Source organism: Ixodes scapularis, unplaced genomic scaffold, assembly GCF_016920785.2.
Source record: "Ixodes scapularis isolate PalLabHiFi unplaced genomic scaffold, ASM1692078v2 PGA_scaffold4__175_contigs__length_147842914, whole genome shotgun sequence".
Lineage (NCBI taxonomy): Eukaryota > Metazoa > Arthropoda > Arachnida > Ixodida > Ixodidae > Ixodes > Ixodes scapularis.
This window is the reverse complement of record NW_024609879.1, coordinates 66831474-66855551: the sequence shown is the minus strand read 5'-3', so window position 1 is coordinate 66855551 and position 24078 is coordinate 66831474. Positions and strand designations below refer to the sequence as shown.

The window sequence follows — 24078 nt, the reverse complement described above, 5'->3', positions numbered from 1 at the left end:
GCTCGGTTTAACCGTACCCGAAGATATTGCACGAGAAGGTTCTTACTGTCTGCTAAGGACGAAATGGCTAGAAGAACGCTCTGGGAGTCGACAAACAGAATTGCTTTCATGATATTGTTCTCCAGTAAGTGCTCAACAGCCATTGCAATGGCATACAATTCAGCAGTAAAAATATTTGCAAGAGTATGGAGTTGTCTAACTTTTTCGAAGGCAATGGAGTAAACCGCACACCCCACGAAAGTTGGTGTTTTTGATCCATCAGTGTAAAAGTGTGAGTAGTCCTTGTATTTCTGTTCCAGTTCCGCAAACTCCTGCTGAAGAACGAGTGAAGAAATAGCTCTCTTTCTGTACTTGGACAGTGACCAGTCACAAGAGATTGGCAGAAGGTCCCAAGGTGCAATTCTTTCATTGCTCTTCAGCAAAGCAGCCTCACTAACGGGAAGCTGGAGTGATGCTGCCATGCTTTGAACTCTGAAACTCAGAGGCCGAACAATACTTGGCTTGTTTTCAAAGAGTCGGAGGGATGTAGCAGATTGGAGGGCATCAAAAGAGGGATGTTGAGGAAAACTGTATATCTTGTAAGCATAACAAAGACTCAAATATTGCCTTCGTCTTTCCAGAGACATTTGATGTGTATCAGCATACAAGCTAGGCACAGGTGATGTTCGAAATGCCCCCGTGGCAAGTCTGAGCCCCAGGTGATGGACGGGGTCCAACATCTTTAGGGCAGATGGACGCGCCGACCCATAAACAATCGCACCATAGTCCAAGCGGGACCGTACCAAAGAGTTGTAAAGTCGCAAGAGGCACCGTCTGTCAGACCCCCAGGTTGTATGCGACAACACTTTGAGAATGTTTGAAGAACGTAGGCATTTATGTTTCAACTCTTTCAAGTGGGGTATAAAAGTAAGCTTTTTATCAAATATTATTCCTAAAAACTTGTGGGCCTCCTTTACAGATACAGCGACATCATTCAAGTGCAACACTGGATCTGGAAACAGGCCACGGCGGAGTGAAAAGGGAACACAGATTGTCTTTTCGGGGGAGAACCTAAAGCCATTTTGATCAGCCCACTTGCTCATCTTATTGATTGTGAGCTGCAGTTGCCGTTCACAGCTGGATAAGTTACAAGAGGAAAACAAAATCTGCACATCGTCCACATACATTGAATAGGATACAGATGGTGGTATAACCTTTCCCAGGCTATTAATCTTCACAGCAAAGAGTGTAACACTTAGCACTCCACCCTGAGGGACGCCATTCTCCTGGAGAAAGACATCCGACAGGATAGAGCCCAAACGTACTTGGAAGGTCCAACCCGTCAAGAAGCTTTGAATACAGCGAAGCATGCGACCTCGGACACCATATGAGTACAAGTCTCGAAGGATCCCATATCTCCAAGTCGTGTCGTAAGCCTTTTGTAGGTCAAAAAAGACAGAGACACAGTGCTGGCGATGGACAAATGCTTCCCGAATAGAGGTTTCCAGGCGGACAAGGTGGTCTACTGTGGAGCGGCCTGCTCGGAAGCCACACTGATTTCTATCAAAAACACCCTCTGCCTCTAAAAAATGTATAAGACGACGATTAATGAGTCTCTCATAGGTTTTGCCCAGGCAGCTTGTCAGAGCGATTGGGCGGTAACTTGTCGGTAAAGAGGGGTCTTTGCTGGGTTTCAGAAGAGGGATTATGTGTGCCATTTTCCAACAGTCAGGAAAACAAGCAGCATTCCACAATAAATTAAAAAAAGTGAGCAAACTGCTTAGGGATTCAGGCGACAGTCTTCTTAGCATCTCGTACTGAATCCTATCTGGCCCAGCCGCAGATTTCTTTTTGACACCGAGAGCCAACTCAAGCTCACACCGTGTAAATGGCTTGTTATAAGGAGCACCCTGACCACCAGACAAAGAAATAGTTTGTTTTTCTGCTGCTGATCTAAACCTCTTAAAGGATTCACTATGGTTGGCTGAATTAGAGACTTCCTGAAAGTGTTCACCAAGAATATTTGCTTGTTCCCTCAGGGATGTTGCTGATGGAAAGAGGGGTATCCTGAAAGACCGATAGTCTCCCCTAATCTTCCCGAGACGATCCCACACTTCCTTTGAAGAAACAAAGCTGCTCAAAGAGGTGACATACTTTTTCCAAGACCTGCCTTTCGCTTGCCTTCGCGTCCAACGAGCTTTGGCTCTTCTTTTCTTGAATTCAAGTAAATTCCTAGGAGTGGGATAACGTCTGAAGATGCACCATGCCTTGTTTTGAGACTTGCGTGTAGTGGTGCAGTCTTCGTTCCACCACGGCCTGCACCTCTTGGGGAGTTGTCCAGACGTCTGGGGGATACAGCGTGATGCGGCATTTATAATCGCTTCAGTAACATACAGCGTGGCATCTTCAGGGCTCATATTTACGAGAACAGATGAATCAATAAAAGCCTCCAAAGAAAAAAGAGACCAATCAGCCTTGTCCAATTTCCACTTTGGAAGTCGTGTTGGAATGGAAGGAAGTGGCGTCGTGCTTTCTAGAATAATGGGGAAATGATCACTCCCAAAAGGGTTATTTAAAACAGTCCATGAAAAGCATGGAAGTAAAATTGGTGATGCAATTGAAAGGTCAATAGATGTGAATGATTGATGTGCTGCACTAAAAAATGTAGGTTCCCTCCCATTAAAAAGACACAACCCAGATGATAATAAAAACCGCTCTACGACGCCTCCACGTGAATCCTGGCGAGCACCACCCCACAAAGGGTGGTGGGCATTAAAATCGCCTAAAATTAAAAAAGGTTGAGGTAATTGTCTTACAAGTGACTCAAGTTCGCTGATATGCAGTGGAGAGTTTGGAGGCAGATAAAGAGAAACTACCGTGATCAAACGGTCAACAAGAAGGCGTACCGCTACAGCCTCTAAGGGTGTAGAAAGGGGGACCTCAGAGCAAGCAACACCATTTTGCACCACTAGTGCCACTCCTCCAGACGAGTTTGAGGAAATTCTGTCTTTTCTAAAAACCTGGTGCTGACGTAAAATCTGTGTATTAGTGTTATTTAAATATGTTTCTTGGAGGCAGAGTGCAATAGGTCTTAGCTCGTCCATAAAATAATTTACATCATCAATATTTCTGATTAGGCCACGGCAGTTCCACTGCATAAAGCGGAAATTGGCCATTGTTTTAAAATTGAGTTAAAATATGAATAAAGAAGAAACACTGGGAGAATAAATAAAAGTTCTAAAGCTGCCGCATGTGGCAAAAATTAATTCGCAATGTCACGTTGGGGGGATTACCGGTTTTTTGCTTTTCTGCTTACTCTTAATAGTCTGCCACTCCATATCGTCTTGGTCAGACGTATGAGTGGAGACTTCTCTACACTCATCCATGGCCTCAGTTTCCTGAGGCGAGGTTTTTTCTACAGATTTGTTCAGGTTCGGGGAACGGGGCGCCATGCCCCGCCCGCGACCAGCCCCAGCCGAAGAGGTAGAGGAGGTGCTGGGCGAAGCGTCGCTCAAGTCTACCCGCTCCTGTCTCTTAGGCACTGTAGGTGCGGCACGAGAGCCATGCCGCTCCTTAGATGATGGTCTCTCCAGGGAGTGTGGGCGAGAATGTCGACCCTTCTCCCTGGAAGGAGATCGCGGAGAAGGGACGGTTGCGGCAGCCACCGGCCCATCCTGAGTTTGGGAAACAGCCTGAGAAGACACAGGCTGTTGCCCTGTTTGAGCACGAGGATTCGCACTCTGGCTTGGAGGGTCCGAAGACCGCCCAGCGGAGATTGCACGCCCCGGAAGCTGAATCTTCAGCTGGGGCGTGGGGGACTGCCGTGGCTTCCCATAGTCCAGAAAGGACGTCTGGGTTGCCACTGCAACCTTCAGTGGTGCATGTCCCCGCTGCACCACTTGGGCGTAGCCGCCTTTCTGCACGAATGCAAAGCGACGGCGTGCTTCAGGAAAAGAGAGGTTTTCCTTAACTTTCAAAGTGAGGATCTCTTTCTCGTTTTTCCATGTCTTACATGATCTGGAATATGCAGGGTGTGCTTCTGAGCAGTTTACACAGCGTGGGTTGTTAGTACATGCATCAGCTTCGTGGTCGGTCTTGCTACACTTCGCACAGGTGGCCTTTCCACGGCAGCTCTGAGAGCCATGGCCGAATCTCTGGCACTTAAAACATCTACGGGGGTTTGGCACATAAGGCCGAACTCTGCAGCGTAGGTACCCAGCCTTCACAGCCTCAGGAAGGATTGTCGATTGGAAGGTGAGTACAACGTGTTTGGTCTTGAGTTCATTCCCGTCACGACGCATGGTGATCCGCCTTGCAGCTGTGACACCTTGGTCGGAAAGGCCTTCAACAATTTCACTCTCAGAGGTGTCAAGAAGGTCATCCTCTGAAATAACCCCTTGAATACTGTTTAATGTTCGGTGGGGAGAGACAGAGGTGTCATGTCCAGAAACAGATGTTAAACTAAGTAGTGCAGTACTCTGCTCGCTTGATTTGATCTCGACAAGTAGGTTGCCAGATGGCATTTTTTTTTCTTTAAACTCCTCGCCGACCACACCCTCGAGTGTCTTTGCGACAAGGAGAGGCGATAATTTCGAAAGCTGTTTGTCACTTTCAGAGTGAAGAACTAAAAACTTGGGGAATCTGGCAGATGTTGGTGGTGTCTTGTTTGTAGCTTGAACTTCGGTGCGGACCCTTTTCAGGGGCCGATCGAGGACGGTTTTAGCACGAGAACCCATAAAATGGGAAAGAAGATTCAGTGCCCGGGTGCACCGCCCACCACGGAGCCCAACAAGGGGGTAGGTAATGTGCCATAGCAAGATGGGCTTGGCTGACACAATTACTCTACCAGTGCTGCCCGGGCACTATACCCTAGTGTGGTTGCAGGGACAGGACCTGTTTCCACTCAAGGTTGGCCCTTGCCACCTAAGAAGGTGAAAAAGGAAGGAAGAGAGTGCAGAAGAAAAGAGAAAGAGGTGGAAGGAAAAGTGAAAGAAGGAAGAAGAGGGTAGAAGAGGCGACTGACTGAATCATCCTGGTCGGGCCAAGCCAGGACACCCGTCTACGAGAAGCAGGGGTCGAAGCGGTGTATTGCCTCGCCCGGGGGGCCCCGAAGGGTCCAAACATACCCCGGGCTCAGCTCAACCACCAGGGTCCCCTTTTCCCCGGACACGGGTATGCCACGCACAGCCAGACGTGGGTGGGCGAACCCACATGGCTCGGGGTTCGCAGTGACGCCACTCACCAAGCACCTACTAAAGTAGGTGCCCCCTGCGTGCGGGTATGGTGGCCCACGTGGCTGGGGTCCGTGGTGACGCTACTCACCAAGCACCTAGCACCTAAGGTGCAGGCGCCCCCTGCGGGGCTCGGGGTCCGTGGAGACGCCACTCTCCAAACACCTGCTTTCACAGGTGCCCCCTGCGGGGGCATAGAGGCTGGCGATCGGAGAAGTGCGGAAAGCACCGGTGGCCAGCCGCAGCCCCTGATTATGAATGGGGTCCAACATCTTCAATGCTGAAGCTTTGGCTGAACCATACACAAAACTGCTATAATCAAGTCGGGAGCGAATTACTGCACGATAAATGCGCAGGAGACAGAGTCGATCAGAACCCCAAGATTGATGAGACAACACTTTGAGAATGCCGAGTGATTTGATGCATTTTGACTCTAATTGCTTAATGTGCGGAACAAACGTTAACTTTGAATCTAAGAGGAGACCTAGAAACTTGTGTTCATTTTTCACCTTGATAGGAAGTCCATAGATGGTTAAGGAGGGTTCTAGAAAAAATCCTCGCCGGCGAGAAAAGCATACACAGACAGTTTTTTTCTGTAGAAAACCTAAAACCATTTGTATTAGCCCAGCTTGTTAAATTATTGATTGCCACTTGAACCCTCCTCTCACAGATGGAAAGATTGCATGATGACACTGAAACCTGAAGGTCATCAATGTAGATAGAATACTGAACTGAACGAGGTATTACATGGGCAATGGAGTTCATTTTTATAATAAAAAGAGTGACGCTAAGTACACCCCCCTGGGGAACTCCATTCTCTTGCAAAAAATCTCGAGAAAAGGTGGTACCCAGCTTTACACGAAATGAATGACTTTCTAGATAACTTTTAATTGCGCCGAGCATGTGCCCACGGATACCAATTTCAATTAGGTACTGCAGTATTCCAAATCGCCAGGCAGTATCATACGCCTTCTCCAGATCAAAAAACACGGAAAGGCAGTGTTGTTTGTTCACAAACGCCTCTCTCACGGCTGTCTCGAAACGAACCAAGTGATCTACTGTGGATCGGGAAGATCGAAAGCCGCACTGGTATCTGTCTAGAATGTTGTTATTTTCAAGAAAATGCACGAGCCTTCTGTTAATCATTCTTTCAAGTCTTTGATAAACAACTTGTCAAAGCTATAGGCCTGTAGCTAGATGCGCATGAAGGATTCTTTCCTGGCTTCAGCAAAGGAACCACGAAGGCAACCCTCCAAGCGAACGGAAAATGGCTTTCAGACCAGATTTTATTGAAAAGGTATAGGATAAGCTCAAGAGTTGAAGGATGAAGATGTTGGAGCATAATGTAATGAACTCCATCTGGACCGGGTGCAGTCTGTTTAGGACAGTGGAGAATCATTTCAAGTTCACGCATTGTGAATGGGGCATTGTAGGGATCTTGAAAACCACTCGAAATGTTAACAGCCTTCTTTTCCATCTGTGCTTTGTGTTTAAGAAATGTAGGTGTGTAGTTTCTTGAGCTAGAAACAAATTCGAAATGTTCTTCAAGAATATCTGCCTGTTCCTCGAGGCTTTCAGGGCATGTTCCATTTTTTGTCAAAAGAGGAACGGAAAAAGCATGATACGAGCCATTAATCTTATGAACTCGATCCCAAACCTCCTTTGGTGTTGCCTGACTGTTTACAGAAGATGCATACTTCTCCCAGCAATTCCTCTTTGACCGCCTGCGAACAAATCGTGCACGCGCCTTCATTTTCTTGAACGAAATAAGATTACTTGGCGTTGGATATCGCCCGAATATGCCCCATGCTTTATTTTGTTTCTTCTTTGCCTCTTTGCAGTCCTGATTCCACCACGGCTTAGGCCGTTTGGGGAGGTGAGTGGACGTCATTGGTATTGCAAGCATAGCAGCTTCTAGTATGTGTTTTGTGACATGACCTGTTGCCTCATCGACAGAGAGCTGATGGAGGGATGTAATAGCTAAAAGAGATGATTGCTTAAAAAGTGTCCAGTTGGCTTTGTCAAACTTCCACCGAGGTGACCGTGTTGGATATGTGACAGGATGATTCTGGAAATCTAAAATAATGGGAAAATGATCGCTGCCGTAGGGATTAGGGATGACTTTCCATGACAACAGTGGAAGTAATATCGGATGCACAAGTGAAAGGTCGATTGATGTGAATGTATGTGTTGCTGAGGAAAAGTGTGTAGCCTCTTTAAAGTTGAGCAAACACAATCCTGTTGAAACCAAAAAACATTCAATAAGTGCTCCTCGTGTATCCCTTCGTGCACTTCCCCACAGAGGGTTATGAGCATTAAAATCGCCTACGAGCACAAAAGGAGGAGGTAGCTGATCACAAAGAGCTTCGAGCTCTTTATACTCCAGGTGATAATTTGGAGATATGTATACAGAACAAATGGTTATTAAACGGTCAATCAGTATACGGACAGAAACAGCCTCTAGTGATGTGTTTAAGGGAGGAGGTGGGGAATAAATATGAACTTTCTTATTTCTAGAGATATCTGAACGAAATTTACAGGGTGTATTTATAGCACAGACATAAGAGTAACTGCATAGTTTCATGGAGCTGTGCATATTATTTCTCAAGTTACAAATATTTATCAAAATTGTCCATATGCATTCCTTATCCCAGGTCTGGAGAATTTGAAAAAGGTAAGTAAGATTAAGGTTTTAATGGCGCAGCAGCAACTGAGGCCATAATGCGCCAAACAAAATGTTTATTAAAACTCAGCAAAACAGATGCTAGACTAGAGAAGATTTTTATAACTTGTGTAGATAACCAGTTTTGTTAAGAAAATTAAAAACTCGTCTAAGTGGTACTAAAGCACTGTCACCAAGTAAAAACATAGGATGAAAGGGTAGATAGTTTCTAAAAAGTTCAGGAAAACATGATACGCGCAGTTGATGATAAAACCTACACTCCCATAGAATGTGTAAAATTGTAAGTAATTCCCCACAATGGGCACAAAGTGCAACTTCTTCGCCACAGAGGAGGTACATATGTGTCAGACGTGAGTGGCCGATTCTCAAGCGACAAAGCATAACCTCGAGACGACGGTTTCTGTGAAATGAACTTTCCCAGATACCTATCATTGGTTTAATCACGTGGAGTTTGTTGTTGGTTTCAGTGTCCCATTCTAGCTGCCAAGTCTTTAAAAGAGATTTCTTTAAAAGTGGTTTAAAATCCTGGTAGGGCAGGCCAAAAGATGCTATTGAATCTGTGGCAGATGCAGCCAAGCGATCCGCACTCTCATTCCCTGCAATTCCCACGTGACTTGGTACCCAGCAAAATTTGATATTACTTCCAAGGCGCAGAGCTCTGTTTACTTTAAAACGAACATGTTGTGTAAGTACATTCTTTGTGGGAACTCTGGAAGAGATAGCAGCTAAGACGCTTTGTGAATCGACAAAAATGACTGCGTTCAATACACTGTTATCCAGAATATGCTCAATGGCTAATAAAATACCATAGAGCTCTGCAGTGAAGATGCTTGCCATTGAGTCAAGCTGCACAGCTCTTCCAAAGCCACTACAATAAACTGCGCAACCAACGGAACATAAAGATTTTGATCCGTCGGTGTAGTATTCGGCGCAACCACTAGATATCCTTTCTTGCAAAGATAGAAACTCTTGCTGAAGAAACTGTGGAGCCACGGTCTTCTTACTGTATTTGGTAAAAGACCAGTCACAACATACGGGTAGCTCGTTCCAAGGGGCAATTCTCTCCATAGATTTTAGCAAGTTAACACCACCTGTGGAAGGGACAGGGAGGCTGAGAGAGCTACAAATACTTTGAACTCGAAAACCTAGGGGGCGCACAATTGTTGGCTTGTTTTCAAACAAATTACAGAACTGAGGAACTTGTAAAATACTATAAGCAGGATTTTTCGGATCCGAAAGCACTTTGTAATAATAACACAGGCTCAAGTACTGTCGGCGTTTTTCCAGAGACATTTGATGACTGTCGACATACAAGCTTAATACGGGTGACGTGCGAAATGCCCCAGTGGCTAGCCGGAGTCCGAGGTGATGAACCGGATCCAACATCTTTAGAGTGGAAGGTCGTGCCGAACCATAAACAATCGCTCCATAATCCAGACGTGACCGAACTAAAGCATTGTACAAACGTAGGAGGCATCGTCTGTCGGACCCCCAAGATATATGTGACAGAACCTTAAGAATGTTTGAGGATCGCAAGCACTTTTGCTTTACTTCCTTTAAATGAGACTTGAATGTAAGCTTTTTATCGAAGACCATGCCTAAAAATTTATGTTCCTGCTTCACCGATATTTCTATGTTATTCAATTGTAAGATCGGGTCCAAAGTCAAACCTCGTCGCAGGGAAAACGGCACACACACAGTTTTCTCTGGGGAAAACTTAAAACCATTTTCATTTGCCCACTTGGTCATTCTGTTTATTGTGAGCTGCAGTTGCCGTTCACAACTGGAGAGGTTGCAGGACGAAAAAGATATTTGCACATCATCCACGTAGAGCGAGTATGAAACAGATGACGGTATAACTTGAGCCAGACTGTTTATCTTAACTGCAAATAAGGTGGCACTTAAGACTCCGCCTTGGGGGACACCATTTTCTTGCAAGAAGACATTGGATAAAGTCGAGCCTAATCGGACTTGAAATGTACGCTCACTTAAAAAATTCTGCAAACAACGAAGCATACGGCCACGCACTCCACAGTTGTATAGATCTCGAAGGATACCATACCTCCACGTAGTGTCATATGCCTTCTCTAAATCAAAAAACACCGACACGCAATGCTGCCGGTGTACAAAGGCCTCACGTATGACGGTCTCAAGTCGGACCAGATGGTCCATGGTGGACCGTCCAGCACGAAAGCCACACTGCTTGGTGTCAAAAAAGTTTTTCTCTTCCAAAAGGAACATAAGGCGGCGATTTATAAGCCTTTCATAAGTTTTCCCCAAGCAGCTTGTAAGTGCTATGGGGCGGTAGCTGGTAGCCAGAGAGGGATCTTTTCCAGGTTTCAGCAAAGGTATAACCTGGGCACTTCTCCAAGAATGTGGGAAAGCAGCAGCTTCCCATAGGTAGTTGAAAAAGGACAACAGGTGGGACAAAGATTCATGAGACAGGTGCTTAAGCATCTCGTAGTGAATTCTGTCTGGCCCAGGTGCAGATTGCTTTTTTAGGCTGAGAGCAACTTCCAGTTCACACATTGTGAACGGTCTATTGTATGCAGCAGAGTTGAAGCCTGACATAGTGATTTTCTGCTTCTCAGCGGTAGACCGGTACTTTAAAAACTCCGTACTGTAATTGGAAGAGCTGCAGACATGCTGAAAATGTTCTGCGAGGAAGTCTGCTTGTCCTGTTAGAGATGCTGAGATTGAAGGAAAAAGTGGAATCCTGAAAGCGTGGTACTGCCCACGAACTTTTTTGAGACGATCCCATACTTCTTTAGCAGTAACGAAACTATTTAAGGATGAAACATACTTTGTCCATGAAGCCCACTTGGCCTGTCTTCGCGTCCACCGAGCTTGTGCTCTTTTTTTCCTAAACTCTATTAAATTACGGAAAGTTGGATAGCGACGAAAAGTTCCCCAAGCCTTGTTCTGGCTTTTCCGAGTGGAAGTACATTCCTCATTCCACCAGGGCTTGCACCTCCGGGGAAGATTTCCTGAGGTCTGTGGAATTGAAGCAGAAGCAGCATTTATAATGCATTCCGTAACGTAAAGCGTTGCATCTTCAGGAGTCATATGAAGACACAAAGAGGGATCAAGTGTAGCTTCTAGACCAAAAATAGACCAGTCGGCCTTTTCCAACTTCCATCGTGGAAGGCGGGTTGGTATCGATAAAACTGGTAAAACGCTCTCTAAAATTATGGGTAGATGGTCACTTCCAAAAGGATTGTTTAAAACGTTCCATGAAAAGCATGAAAGTAAAGATGGTGATGATAGTGATAGGTCAATTGATGTAAAAGTGTTGTGGGCAGCACTAAAAAATGTTGGTTCTTTCTTATTGAGCAGGCAGATTCCAGTTGATAATAAAAGCCTTTCAATAACTCCACCTCGAGAGTCTTGACGAGAGCTTCCCCACAAAGGATGGTGGGCATTAAAATCACCAAGAATTAAAAACGGTTTGGGAAGTTGTTTGATGAGTGCTTGAAGTTCGTGAAGATGCAGCGGAACATTAGGTGGTAAGTAGAGTGATACTAGAGTGATAAGGCGGTCAAGAAGGATGCGAACTGCAACTGCCTCGAGTGAAGTTTGTAAAGGAACTTCAGCACATGCCACTCCACTTTGAACCACCACTGCTACACCACCCGAAGGGTTTGAGGAATGGCGGTCCTTCCTAAAAACTTGTTGATGACGCAAAACCTGCGTGTGCGAATCAGTCAGGTATGTCTCCTGTAGGCAAATAGCAACAGGACGGAGCTCATCAAAAAATGAATTGATGTCATCTATGTTACGTAGAAGGCCGCGACAGTTCCACTGCATAATGCCTATATGCTTAGCCAGTGCAAAAGTGAATATAAAAACTGGTAAAAAAGTAAAATGAGGTGACTATGGCTTAAAATCTATTTTTTTGCGCGGGGCATTTTTCTTTTTTACAGCCTCTTTCTGCTGGCCAGTAGAATCACTGGTGGCAGAAAGAGAGGAGTCAGATCCAGCGAGGAAACTTTCCTCGCCGGACTTGGGTCCACCCTCGTCCATAGGCTCTTCAGGGGAAGCCGGAGGAACACCCGGTGGGGTTGGTAGCCTTAACGGCTCACTAGGTCTTTGCTGGGTCGAGACGCGGGGTTGTCCCCGACCTCGAGGAGGCAGGGAGGTAGGGGCGGCGGGAGGTGCCGCCCCCTGCTTCAGGGTGGACGTGGAAGGAACAGCGTCCACCGTGTGGTTGGAGTGCAGTGCAGCTGGCACTGCACCCGCGGGTTTCAAAGGGGACACTGGCGGGAAACACACCCCCCCTGGAGGGGTCTGTGTTCCCGCCGATGCCATCACGGGTCGTGCGGGTCCCCTGCGCACGACCTCGGCATACCCTCCTTTCGATAGGAAGGAGAAACGTTTTTTCGCCTCATGGTAGGAGATGTTTTCTGTGGTTTTCAAAGTAAGTATTTCTTTTTCTTCTTTCCATTTTGGACAAGAGCGCGAGTATGCTGGGTGACGGCCATCACAGTTGACACATTTCGGTTCACTCTCGCAACTGTCAGCAACATGCTCCTTACTGGAGCACTTCGCGCAAGTGTCGCTTCCCCGGCAGCTCCGTGACCCATGGCCGAACCTTTGGCACTTAAAGCACCGCTGGGGATTCGGCACATAGGGGCGAACACGGCACCGGAGGTAGCCTGCCTTTATGGCCTCTGGAGAAGCTCTCTCAACGGAACATGAGCTGACTTGGAGTGAGAACAACGGGGTATTCACCTGACGAAGGGTGATGCGACGAGCGGCAACAACTCCTTGGTCTGAAAGGCCTTCAACGAGTTCTTCCTCAGACGAGTCCATTAGGTCGTCCTCCGAGATAACTCCTTGAACTGTATTAAGTCTGCGGTGTGGAGTAACGTTTACTTTGTATTCAGACACAGCGTTGAGAGAAAGAAGGGCATCACTTTGCTTTTTGGTGCTGATCTCAACAAGAAGATCACCGGATGGCATCTTTTTTGCAGAGTAATCTTTACCAACGATTCCTTCCAGTACCTTGGCGACTAAGAAAGGGGACAGTTTGGCAAGTGGTTTTTCTTCTTCAGAGTGTAAGACCAGGAATTTTGGAAATTTTTCGAGTACTTTGGATGTTTCGGGAGTGACTAGAGCTTCGGTGCGGCCCCTTTTGGGGGGCCGATCAAAAGGTTTAAGTTTGGAACCCATATAAAAGGGGAGGGTTTTCGGAAACTGTGGTGCACCGCCCACCACCGAGCCCAACAAGGGAATAGGTAACGCTCCATAACAAGAATGGCTTGGCTGAAGACGTTACTCTATTAGTGCTGCCCAGTCTCTATAACCAAGAGTGGTTCTGGACAAGGTGTCTGTCGCCACCCAAGGTTAGCCCTTGCCGCCAAAAGAGTTGAAAAGGAAAGAAGAGAAATGAGAAGAGTGAAAAGGAGGAGAAGACAAGGGTGAAAGTAGAGAGGGGATAGTAGAAGTGGCGACTAGACTGAATCATCCTGGCCGGGCCTTACCAGGACTCCCGTCTACGAGAAGCAGGGGCCGAAGTGGTGTATTGCCTCACCCGGGGGGCCCCGAAGGGTCCAAACCTACCCCGGGTTCGGCTCAACCACCAGGATGCCCTTTTCCCCGGACACGGGAAAGCCACGCACAGCCATACGTGGGCGGGCGAACCCGCATGGCTCGGGGTCCGTGGAGACGCCACTCTCCAAACACCTGCTTTCACAGGTGCCCCCTGCGGGGAATTTGAAAAAGGTAGTAGCGACGTAAAATTTGTTATGATGACCCCTGGATACATTCCCCAGGGCATAACAGAGCCCTTTTTTTAAATTTCTTTGTTGAAAGATTTTAATGCAACTTTGAATTTTGTGTAATCAATGAAACCCACATTCATCAAATTTAATTTTTTTATTATAAATTTTTAGCATAGTTTTCTAGAAAAAGGGCTCTGTTATGCCCTCACAAAGTTATTAGAGAACAGAATAAAAAAGACAGCACAAAAATCCATTCATCAGTTCCTGAGATATCGCTGGGACGAGCAGCCACGGCAGTGAAAAAATCCATTCTGAGAAAACAGCACTTGAAAGTTGCACACAGATTTTCAGCTTTAGAATGACCCTGCAGAATAGTCAGAAGTGTTCTTGCGCACTTTCTTCTTGTTCTGCCTTTCCAACTTGTCTTGATGTTGTTTGCTGGCCTTGTGCAGACGTAGGGCATCTTTCTCGGCAGCTCGTTGGAGGGCTAGATGGGCCGGCTGAAGTCCCACTGCAACCGATATTTCTGCAGTTCCCTTGTAGCAGCCGGCGTTGAACCTCAACACCGCTTCATGCAGTGCAGTTTCGACAGCGATCAGCGATGCATGCTGTTCCTTAGGCATCAAAGACCACAGGACAGAGTGGAAAGACTCAGATGCATTCTGAGTCTTTGCTCCCAAGCAGCGTTGAAGCAGAGAAACCTGCGACAGGCGTTGGTAGACGGGCAGCATAGCTGCAGCGACGTAGGCTGGGAGTTTGTGCTTGTGCTGGGGCTGTGGCTCACCTTTTGCCTCGGCAACTCTATGACGGCACCACGATTGAGCTCCCTCCGGACAGAGTTCATGGTGAGGCTCCTGGTCAGTCGATGTGACATGATGGTAGGTGGCCATAACAGCACGCTGCATCGCTGCCACGTCCTTGGAGTTGTTTCGGAGGGCCCAGCCATAGTAGTCGGTAAGCTTGTCGATAAGGGCCTTCGTCAACCTGCCCTTGCCGCTCAACGGCTTGTTGCTCTTCTGGACAAGGTTGCGCAGTGCCGTTCCCATTCTCTTCTGAACATGGTTCAAACACTCTTCCTTCACGATGGGGACTAGCCCGTAGACGTTCTCTTCTGTAAGGGCAGAGAAGGTCCTGCTGTCCCCGTTGGAGACAAGTGCTGCATACCGCAGGTCGTGCTTGGAGACAGAGCGCTTGAAGAGGGTCAGGGCCGCCTCGACCTCCATCCTCCCAGATTTGGCGTCCGTGTTTTTCTGGCAGACATGATGCATGTGCCAGCTGTCGTACCCTTGATCTCCAGGCTTGGGTCCTGTTTGGCACCCAAGGCACAGGTTGGATAAAACCACGGCGTCCAAGATGAGGCCTGTGTGGTATTCTATGACTGACCCAACTCCGATGTGAGATGTGTGCCCTCTCTTGTGCCATGTGCCGTCATACACCACGGTGACATCCTTGCAGAACCCCGGGTCCATCTTCTTACAGGCTGTCTTCACCGCGACAGCTGACTCGGCATAAAACTTTTCCACGCACAGGGCCTCTGGCTCTCTGAAGGTCTTCTTCAGGTGCTCTTGGAACGTTTTGTGGTGGAGACCTCTGTGGGAGACGTTCATAGCTGCCCAAAAGTCATTGAGAGCTGTCTGCCCCTTTCCTATCTGCTTGATTGCCACGATGGAGCGGATGTTGACTTCGAAGGCCCTCGAGTCTTGCTGGCGTGGCGAAGTCCAGGAACTTGCAATAATGCCGCAATGGGGGCATACAAGCTCGAGTTTTGCTGCCAGTCCGAGTTTGGTGCCTTCTTGGACAGTCAATCCAGTCCCCGAGCAATGCTTGCACACTGTGCAGCAGAGCAGGTTGCTCAAAACGTCGATCTGAACAAGGCAGAACTTCTCACCTTGGCCTGTAGCAGAGGCAGGCGTGGGATCGGGCAGCATGGCTTCAAACTTCCTCTGGGTTGCTGGCATAGCTCCAAGGTCGACTTGAACGGTATCACGATGTCTAGCTTCTGCTTCGATCTCCTCACGTGTCAGGAAATGTGTCCGCAAATGGGTGCTGGAAGACGCGCTCCCACTTGTCGCGGCAGGCGGAAGACGGGCGCTGGGACCCGCGATCTCGGGAGGAACCACAACGGTCGGCATGCTCGGTACTCCAGGCGTGAGCGGGGCGATGCGTTCTTCCTCGACGACAGCCGATGGCACAGAAAATCCATCACTTGAAGTGTTGACGCGATCATCATTGACGGCACGCCGTGCAGAAACTTCCAACTTCGCCATCCGCACTAACTTCATGGACCGCTTCCGCGCGCCAAACGCGCGCACCGTCTTGTACTTCGAACCCCGCATCATGTGCGACCACGAAACAGACGGGCACGCTACACGAAACTACTCAAAGAAAGTTCGGAAAACGATCGTAAAGATGGCGAAAAACGAAGCGGAGCTGACAAAGCAAGAGCGCGTGCAAGCAGACCACTACCAAAAGCAGACGACGCGAGCGGCAACAGCAGGAGAAACGGAAGAGGAGAAGAGCGCTCCGCGCGCGGAGAAATCGCGTCCCAGCCAATAGCAGTCGCACGCTCCCCCGCACGCTCCTCCAGCGCGCGCTCTGTCCAATCGCGTTCTTGCGATTGCGACATGGAAGAACGGCGATCACGCCGTAACCACGCGGCCGACGCCATTTTGGGAGCTGGCAAAAAAAAGAGAAAGAATTCACGTTCAAAACAAGACTAAGATGGCGGCTGTCGGCCGAACGCGTCGGAAATGGCGAGCGCGCGAAGTTGGGGTTGATTTTGACGTTTGACCGTCGCTTGGATGCTACTCAGGCCTCGTAAATAATTGTTTTTAAATATTTCCCCGTTGTATTTGGTGCTGATAATTACAGAGAAGGTAGTTTATGAGATATACAACCGAAAAATAAAGTTTTCTAAAAATCGACTTTTTCGCGATTTTTCGGTTTTCAAAGCCCGCGTCCTCCCTTAAGGGAACTTCAGTGCAAGGGACTGAGCGTTGTAAAACAACAGCAGAACCTCCAGACGAATGGCTTGAATGTTGACGATCTTTGCGAAACAGCTGGAAATGCTTCAGGATTTTCGAGTGACTTTCCTTCAGGTGAGTCTCTTGCAAACAGAAGGCAATAGGACTGTGCTCCTCTAGCAGGTCAGTAACATCATCATAGTTTGCAAGTAAGCCTCGACAGTTCCATTGAAGAAGTGGAGGCATTAATATCAGAAGTAGATGAAGGTATACGGAACACAGTCAATTAAATCCAATCCAAAAATGTAGTTCCCACAAAAAACTATGTTGGTGGAATTACTGGCTTTTTTGTTTTTTTCTTAGATTTGGTTGTCTCCCACTCCATGTTGTCCTGGTCGGACGAAAGAGCGGAAAGCTCGGTGGCCTCGTCTTTCGCCTCCACCTCTTGAGACGAGGCTTGTTGCATAGGTCTGGGCAATGTCGAGGCACGGGGCCGAACTCCCCGGCCACGACCGCCCTCATTCAAAGGAGCAGCAGTGGAGGTGCTGGGCTGAGTGTCGCCCAACTCCATCCGTCCCTGCCCCTCAGCTGTTGAAAGAGCGGCGCGATGCCGCTCCTCGGACAAGGCCCTCTCCCGTGAGTTGGGGCGAGACTCTCGCTCCTCCTCCCTGGCGGGGGCCCTCGGAGTGGGGACAGACAGAGGGGTTCCCTGCCTGTCCCGTGGTCGGGAAGCAGCTGGCGCGCTCCCTCCAGAAACCGGAGGAAGCTGCTGCCGCTGCTGGGGGGTTGGGGACTGAAGAGCCACTGCCAGGACCTCAGGCGAGACCTGGGTGGCCTTCGATTCTGTTCGCGGTGCTGGTCCCCTTTGCACCGCTTGGGTAAAAGTTCCTTTTGCAAAAAAGGAATACGGTTGTTTTTCCTCCTGGTAGGTAATGTTCTTTTGTGCTTTCAGGGTTAGAATTTCTTTTTCTTGTTTCCATTGTGGGCATGTTCTGGCATAAGCAGCATGATTGCCTTGGCAGTTGACACATTTGAGAGTATTCTCACAAATGTCAGCAACATGGTCGTTGCTGCCACACTTTGCGCAAGTTTCACGGCCCTAACAGTTCCGTGAGCCATGCCCGAAGCGCTGACATCGGAAACATCTTTGTGGATTGGGAATGAAAGGCCGGACTTTGCAGTAAAAATAACCAGCTTTAACGGTCGTAGGAAGCGTATGCAGCTCAAAGGTCAGTATCAGATGCTTGGTTGGCTGCTCCTGCCCGTCTTTGCGGATGGTGATTCACTTGACGGCCACCACAGCCTGTTTCTGGAGTCCAGCCAGAATTTCGTCCTCACCGCAGTCAATGAGATCAGCCTCGGAGATGACACCTCGGACACTGTTCAGTGTCCGGTGTGGGCTGACCTTTATCTTGTGTTCTCCTAGACATGTCTGTTTTAGAAGTGTCCTGCTTTGAACTTCAGTTTCTACTTCTACGAGAAGATTGCCAGAAAGCTTTTTCGCCTTGAAAGCTTTGCCAATGATGGCATCAAGGCATTTAGATACAAGCAAAGGCGAGAGCTTAGCCAGTGGCTTTTCTTCATCAAGGGCTTGAAGGACAAAAAATCTTGGAAACTTTGGTGGTTCAGATGCTTTTTCAAAAGTAAGTACGGAGCAACCCCTTTTAGGGGGGCGCACCGTGTTGGGTTTAGAAGAGGAGGCAGCCATAAGAGGCGAAGTTTGTTCGGAACCTGTGGTGTGCCGCCCACCACGGAGCCCAACAAGGGAATAGATAACGCACCATAACAAAAAGGGCTTTGCTGGAGACGTTATGCTATTAGCACTGCCCAGGAACTATAACCAAGTGTGGTTCTGGACAAGGGGTCTGTCACCACCCAAGGTTAGCCCTTGCCGCCAAAGAAGTTGAAAAAGGAAAGAAGAGAAATGAGAAGAGTGAAAAGGAGGGGAAGACAAGGGTGAAAGTAGGGAGGGGATAGTAGAAGTGGCGACTAGACTGAATCATCCTGGCCGGGCCTTACCAGGGCTCCCGTCTACGAGAAGCAGGGGCCGAAGTGGTGTATTGCCTCGCCCGGGGGGCCCCGAAGGGTCGAAACCTACCCCGGGCTCGGCTCAACCACCAGGATGCCCTTTTCCCCGGACACGGGAAAGCCACGCACAGCCAGACGTGGGCAGGCGAACTTGCATGGCTCAGGGTCCGTGGAGACGCCACTCTCCAAACACCTGCTTTCACAGGTGCCCCCTGCGGGGTGCTGTTCACAGACGACATCAAACTTTTCTCAGTGTTCATTCTCTTGTCAACTGTATTTTTCTGCTGTAGAGCAGCGACATGGCCTTGTATATATTGTGTAATGCTTGCTCCCGCTTCAATATATTTTTATGTTTTCATCTGTTAATTTATGCAACGAAATGAAAACTGTATAGTGCTTCAATATATTTCTATTTTTTAATCTGTTGGTTTAGGCAACGAAATGAAAACTGTATGGTACTTAATATATTTCGATTTTTTCATCTGTTGGTTTATGCAACGAAATGAAAACTGCATAGTTGTTTTGTGGCATATGAAAATGAACATAAGTAAAATTGTTGCACCAAGACTCACCTTGGAAACCTTGGGTACCTAAACCCCGTCTCCTCCTCACAAGGAAATGCCTCCCTGATTGTCCGCACAACACAAGAAGGCAGGACAAACCTGTTGCCCCTGCCAAGTCGCCCCCACACCCAGCGCACAAATCGGCGATAGGCAACATACCTATAACGCCTGGAAGAAAAAAAAAAAAAATAGATCACAACATTAGAAGAGTCCCAGTTTCTTCCGTCACATGGTGGGTAGAATCTATTCGACCCATTTAGCAGTTGTAATAAACGCAACAATGGCCCAAAATTAATCTTGATAACTTCGAAAAAATGCCTTAGCAAAAATTTGTGAACATTTTTTTACGAGTGTTATGTGTGTTACTTTGAAATAATTAATCTACCAACCACCTGTGGGCACCTCTATAAATAGCAGCGTGACACGTTAAAAAGCCAATCTATTCGGTCACTTCAGAGGGCCAACGTGAACGCCCGATAGATCGCATCAACTTCGCCGAGTCAAGTATACAGAATATATTACCTATGCATGTCGTGGTGCATGGCGAATCTTCGGTCGTGCAACTCGAAGTAGGCTAGCCTGAGCATCACTAGGTTGAGGCACACCAGGGGAAACTCCTCGTGCGTCGTGATGCAGCGCAGGCGCTGAATCCGAGTCAACTTGGGACCCATATCCCTGCAGCAGCGGCACTCGTCGGGCACGAAGCTGGGCAACACAGCACATCGGCTGCAGCTGCACCTAGTGAAGGCCACGAAATAACAATATCACTTGGGTGAACTGATCTATGACTTTTAGATTGGTCTCACCAGTCAGTGTTGTCGAGACGCCACAAATCAGGATGGGGCGAGAGCTCCGACGACTCGGCGACGGCGTCATCCGGATCGTCCCGTTCCCGATCAGGGGTATCGTAAGGCACCAAACCCAGTTGTTTCAATCGTTCGACTATTTGTTTTTCAAAGTCTGAGAGGTCATCGGGCACCGAAAAGGGAACTTCGTCCGATTCTCCGACCATCCTCACTATGGTCACTGCTACCCGAGTTCCGGCTCTCACTGCTAGCCTGCTACAGATGCCGAGCTCCGCCATGTTAACTGAGGGTGGACAAAAAGCCAGGAGGCCGCATAACTTCCGGACTCCCGATTTCGGATATTTCAAAAGAATGTGCGCAGTACGTTCAAAATTGCATGAAAAAACATGTTTTACGAATGCCGGTATTAAATGTTATAGAAATGTAGCCTACAAAGCTTCTAAATTTCATGATTTTTGACGTCACCGATCAAAAGAAGCAAGGAGGCTAGAGGCGGGAGAATCAAACGCCAAAAATAAAAAGGGGCGCGCGCGCGCGCGAAAATTTTTTTTTTTCGCGGTAAGTTTTTTTTTTGCATGTCTATGACTGCAACTTGCATCGTTTTAGACAATAAAAAAAATACGACCTTTGGGGTATCAGTGCCCCTTTGAGCACTTAGCACATGTGTCGGCCCCCCGACAGCTACGTGACCCATGGCCGAACCGCTGGCACTTGAAGCACCGTTGGGGGTTCGGCACATAGGGTCGGACTCTACACTGGAGGTAGCCTGCCTTTACAGTCGCAGGGAGAGTGGTGCTGTCAAAGGGTAGGATGATGTGCTTCGTTTTTCGTTCGTTGCCATCACGACGAATATTGATTCGTCGCGCAGCGACAACTCCTTGGCTGGAGAGGCCCTCCACCAGCTCTGCGTTTGATGTGTCTAGCAGGTCGTCCTCGGAAATAACCTCTTGGACAGTATTCAATTTGCGATGCGGAGTAACAGTGACTTCGTAGTCCGAAACAGAGTTGAGTGCCAAGAGGGCATCACTTTGCTGTTTCGTACTGATCTCTACAAGGAGGTCTCCGGATGCCATTTTTTTTGCATGAAAGTTCTTACCAACAACGCCTTCTAGTACCTTGGCTACAAGGAAGGGGGACAGCTTGCCGAGTGGCTTTTCATTTTCGGAGTGCGAAACAAGAAACTTTGGGAATTTGAAAAGATCAGGAGTCTTAGTTGGAATGTCAAGGACTTCCGTGCGGGTCCTTTTCAAGGCCCGATCAGGTGGTTTAGTTCTGGAACCCTTAAAGATGGGAGGGAAATTCAGTGGCCGGGTGCACCGCCCACCACGGAGCCCAACAAGGGGGTAGGTAATGTGCCATAGCAAGATGGGCTTGGCTGACACAATTACTCTACCAGTGCTGCCCGGGCACTATACCCTAGCGTGGTTGCAGGGACAGAACCTGTTTCCACTCAAGGTTGGCCCTTGCCGCCTAAGAAGGTGAAAAAGGAAGGAAGAGAGTGTAGAAGAAAAGAGAGGGAGGTGGGAGGAAAAGTGAAAGAAGGAAGAAGAGGGTAGAAGAGGCGACTGACTGAATCATCCTGGTCGGGCCAAGCCAGGACACCCGTCTACGAGAAGCAGGGGCCGAAGCGGTGTATTGCCTCGCTTGGGGGGCCCCGAAGGGTCCAAACATACCCCGGGCTCAGCTCAACCACCAGGGTCCCCTTTTCCCCGGACACGGGTACGCCACACACAGCCAGACGTGGGTGGGGGGGGGGGGTTTGCAGTGACGCCACTCACCAATCACCTACTAAAGTAGGTGCCCCCTGCGTGCGGGTATGGTGGCCCACGTGGCTGGGGTCCGTGGTGACGCTACTCACCAAGCACCTAGCACCTAAGGTGCAGGCGCCCCCTGCGGGGCTCGGGGTCCGTAGAGACGCCACTCTCCAAACACCTGCTTTCACAGGTGCCCCCTGCGGGAGTAACGCCCAGGTGCGTCGGAACTATTCAGATGGGAATGAAGGGGGGGGGGGGGGGGCGACGGCGATTTTGCGTTCCTTTTTTCGTATTGTTTCCCTTAACGTATTTTAACGGCCGTCGTTACCCGTAAAAATACGTTGCTTCTTGTAGCTTTGAGAGCAACATACAAAATTATAGCGCACATCCTCGTAGGAATCAACGGAATGAAAAACAAAACTTGAGTAGCCAGTAACAATCATTACACCCACAATCTTACATTTGCACCACAAGCTGCAAAATTTGTTCTACAATTTACTTGTCGAAGCCTGTTACTGCACTTGTAAAAGTCCGTTTCTATTCTGCCTACATGCTTTTTTTATGTGCCGATATTGGTGGAAGGTGGAACTCTAATACCACTAACTACCATTACCCTAATTTTGTGTGGTATCTTTTATTTTCAGAGAACCGCCTTTATTCACATCCAAGCTGCATAACTACATGGGAGCACAACCTAAAGAAGTGGCCAGAAATTCGTTCCCCACAAATAGTTTACTATTTTCTCAAGATCAAGGCCTGCGACTTGGAGGAAGTCAAGGCGTACAAGAGCCTCGACTCTTACAACTATGTGCAAAGCGGCTGGGTCGGAGCACTGCTGGTGCATGAGATTGACCCGTGCACACTTCTACTAAAAGGAACTGTTCAAGGTTCGTAGTCTGTGAACAGGCCCAATGATGCATGGAGTTGTGCAAAAAAAGATGGTGAGGTGATAACTGATGGGAGCACGTGCATGGCTGGCAAGGCAAGAGTTTGCAGCCACGTCGGGGCTGTCCTCTGGAAAGTTGACTGTGCGGCAATTGATTGATTGATTGATTTGAGTTTTCTGGCGCGAGAGCTACCAGGGCCAAAATGCGTCAAGTGCATAAACTATTGCAGAAACAAGGGCTGAAGAAACAGAGCTATAGTAGCTGATGATCTTATAAGATTATGAATATGAGTCGTGTATCACATAAACATGAGTTTTGGGTAGAAAAAATTACTATGTCTATGAATTTTAGGATTACACACTGACCATAATCTACAACATTTTAAAATACCTACAATGGGAGTGATATATTTTACGAATAAAAGTCACAACCAGTGTATGTAGCCAGTTACTTTAAGAAATTTTAAAACATGCCGAAAAGGGACTAGAGGTTGATCACCGAGAAGGAAGGCAGGGTGGAACGGAAGATGACATCTAAAAAGTTCTGGAAAACATGCCCGCCGCTGTTCATGCAGGTGCATGCAATTCCACAATATGTGTAATACAGTCACTACTTTGCCGCAGTGCTCACACTGTGGAGCATCTTCACCACAAAGCAAACGCAGATGTGTCAAGTGCGAATGGCCAATCCTCAATCGGGACATCAAAACTTCATGGTAACGATTCTTGTGATGGGAACTCTCCCACACCTCCAAACAAGGTTTGATGATGTGTAGTTTATTGTGAATTTCCCTATCCCATTCCGACTGCCATACCTTATTAATTGCTCTTCTGAAAGCTGGCTTAAAATCTTCATATGGCAGTTTAAGAGATATTTTAATCTTATCCTTGATAGAAGTGGCTAGCTTATCTGCCCCCTCATTACCGATAATTCCTGCATGGCTCGGTACCCAGCAGAGTTTAATATCGAATCCAAGTAGGAGAGCATGGTGCATCTTTACACGCACTTGTTGTGTAAGCCAGTTTTTGGTGTCGGTAAGAGAGCAAACTGAGAGCAGGGTACTCTGAGAGTCAACAAACAAAATAGCTTTCATCACATGATTCTCAAAGATATGTTCAAGGGCCATCATTATACCATAAAGCTCAGCAGTAAAAATACATGCAATGCTATCGATACGTCTTGCTTTCTTGTATTGTGGTGAAAACACTGCAGAACCTACGTAGGATGAGGTTTTGGCACCATCGGTATAAAATTGTAGGTAATCTTGATATTTCTCCAGCAACGCTTAAAACTCCTGCTGAATCACAAGAGGTTCGACTGATTTCTTATAAAATCTGGCCAGTGACCAGTTGCATGAAACTTTTACTGCACTCCAGGAAGGAGTGCTCTCGGCCCTTGTAATCATGCTATTCTCAGGGATTGTAAGCTGCAGGGAGGTTGAAATACTTTGAAGCCGAAAGC

The 24078-nt window shown here is 47.9% G+C and overlaps 1 protein-coding gene across 1 annotated transcript in view; it reads right to left on the bottom strand.

The window, feature by feature from the left end:
- Positions 1 to 20239, bottom strand: part of LOC121837779 — a 47638-nt gene extending 27399 nt beyond the window's left edge. The window contains exons 1-3 of the mRNA XM_042293588.1: positions 19977 to 20239; positions 19693 to 19908; positions 19180 to 19338 (exon numbers count right to left, since the gene is read on the bottom strand). Coding sequence (XP_042149522.1) covers positions 19180 to 19338; positions 19693 to 19908; positions 19977 to 20182 — 581 coding nt within the window. The 5' untranslated portion in view covers positions 20183 to 20239. The remainder of the gene's footprint in view (positions 1 to 19179; positions 19339 to 19692; positions 19909 to 19976) is intronic.
- Positions 20240 to 24078: the final 3839 nt, after the last annotated feature.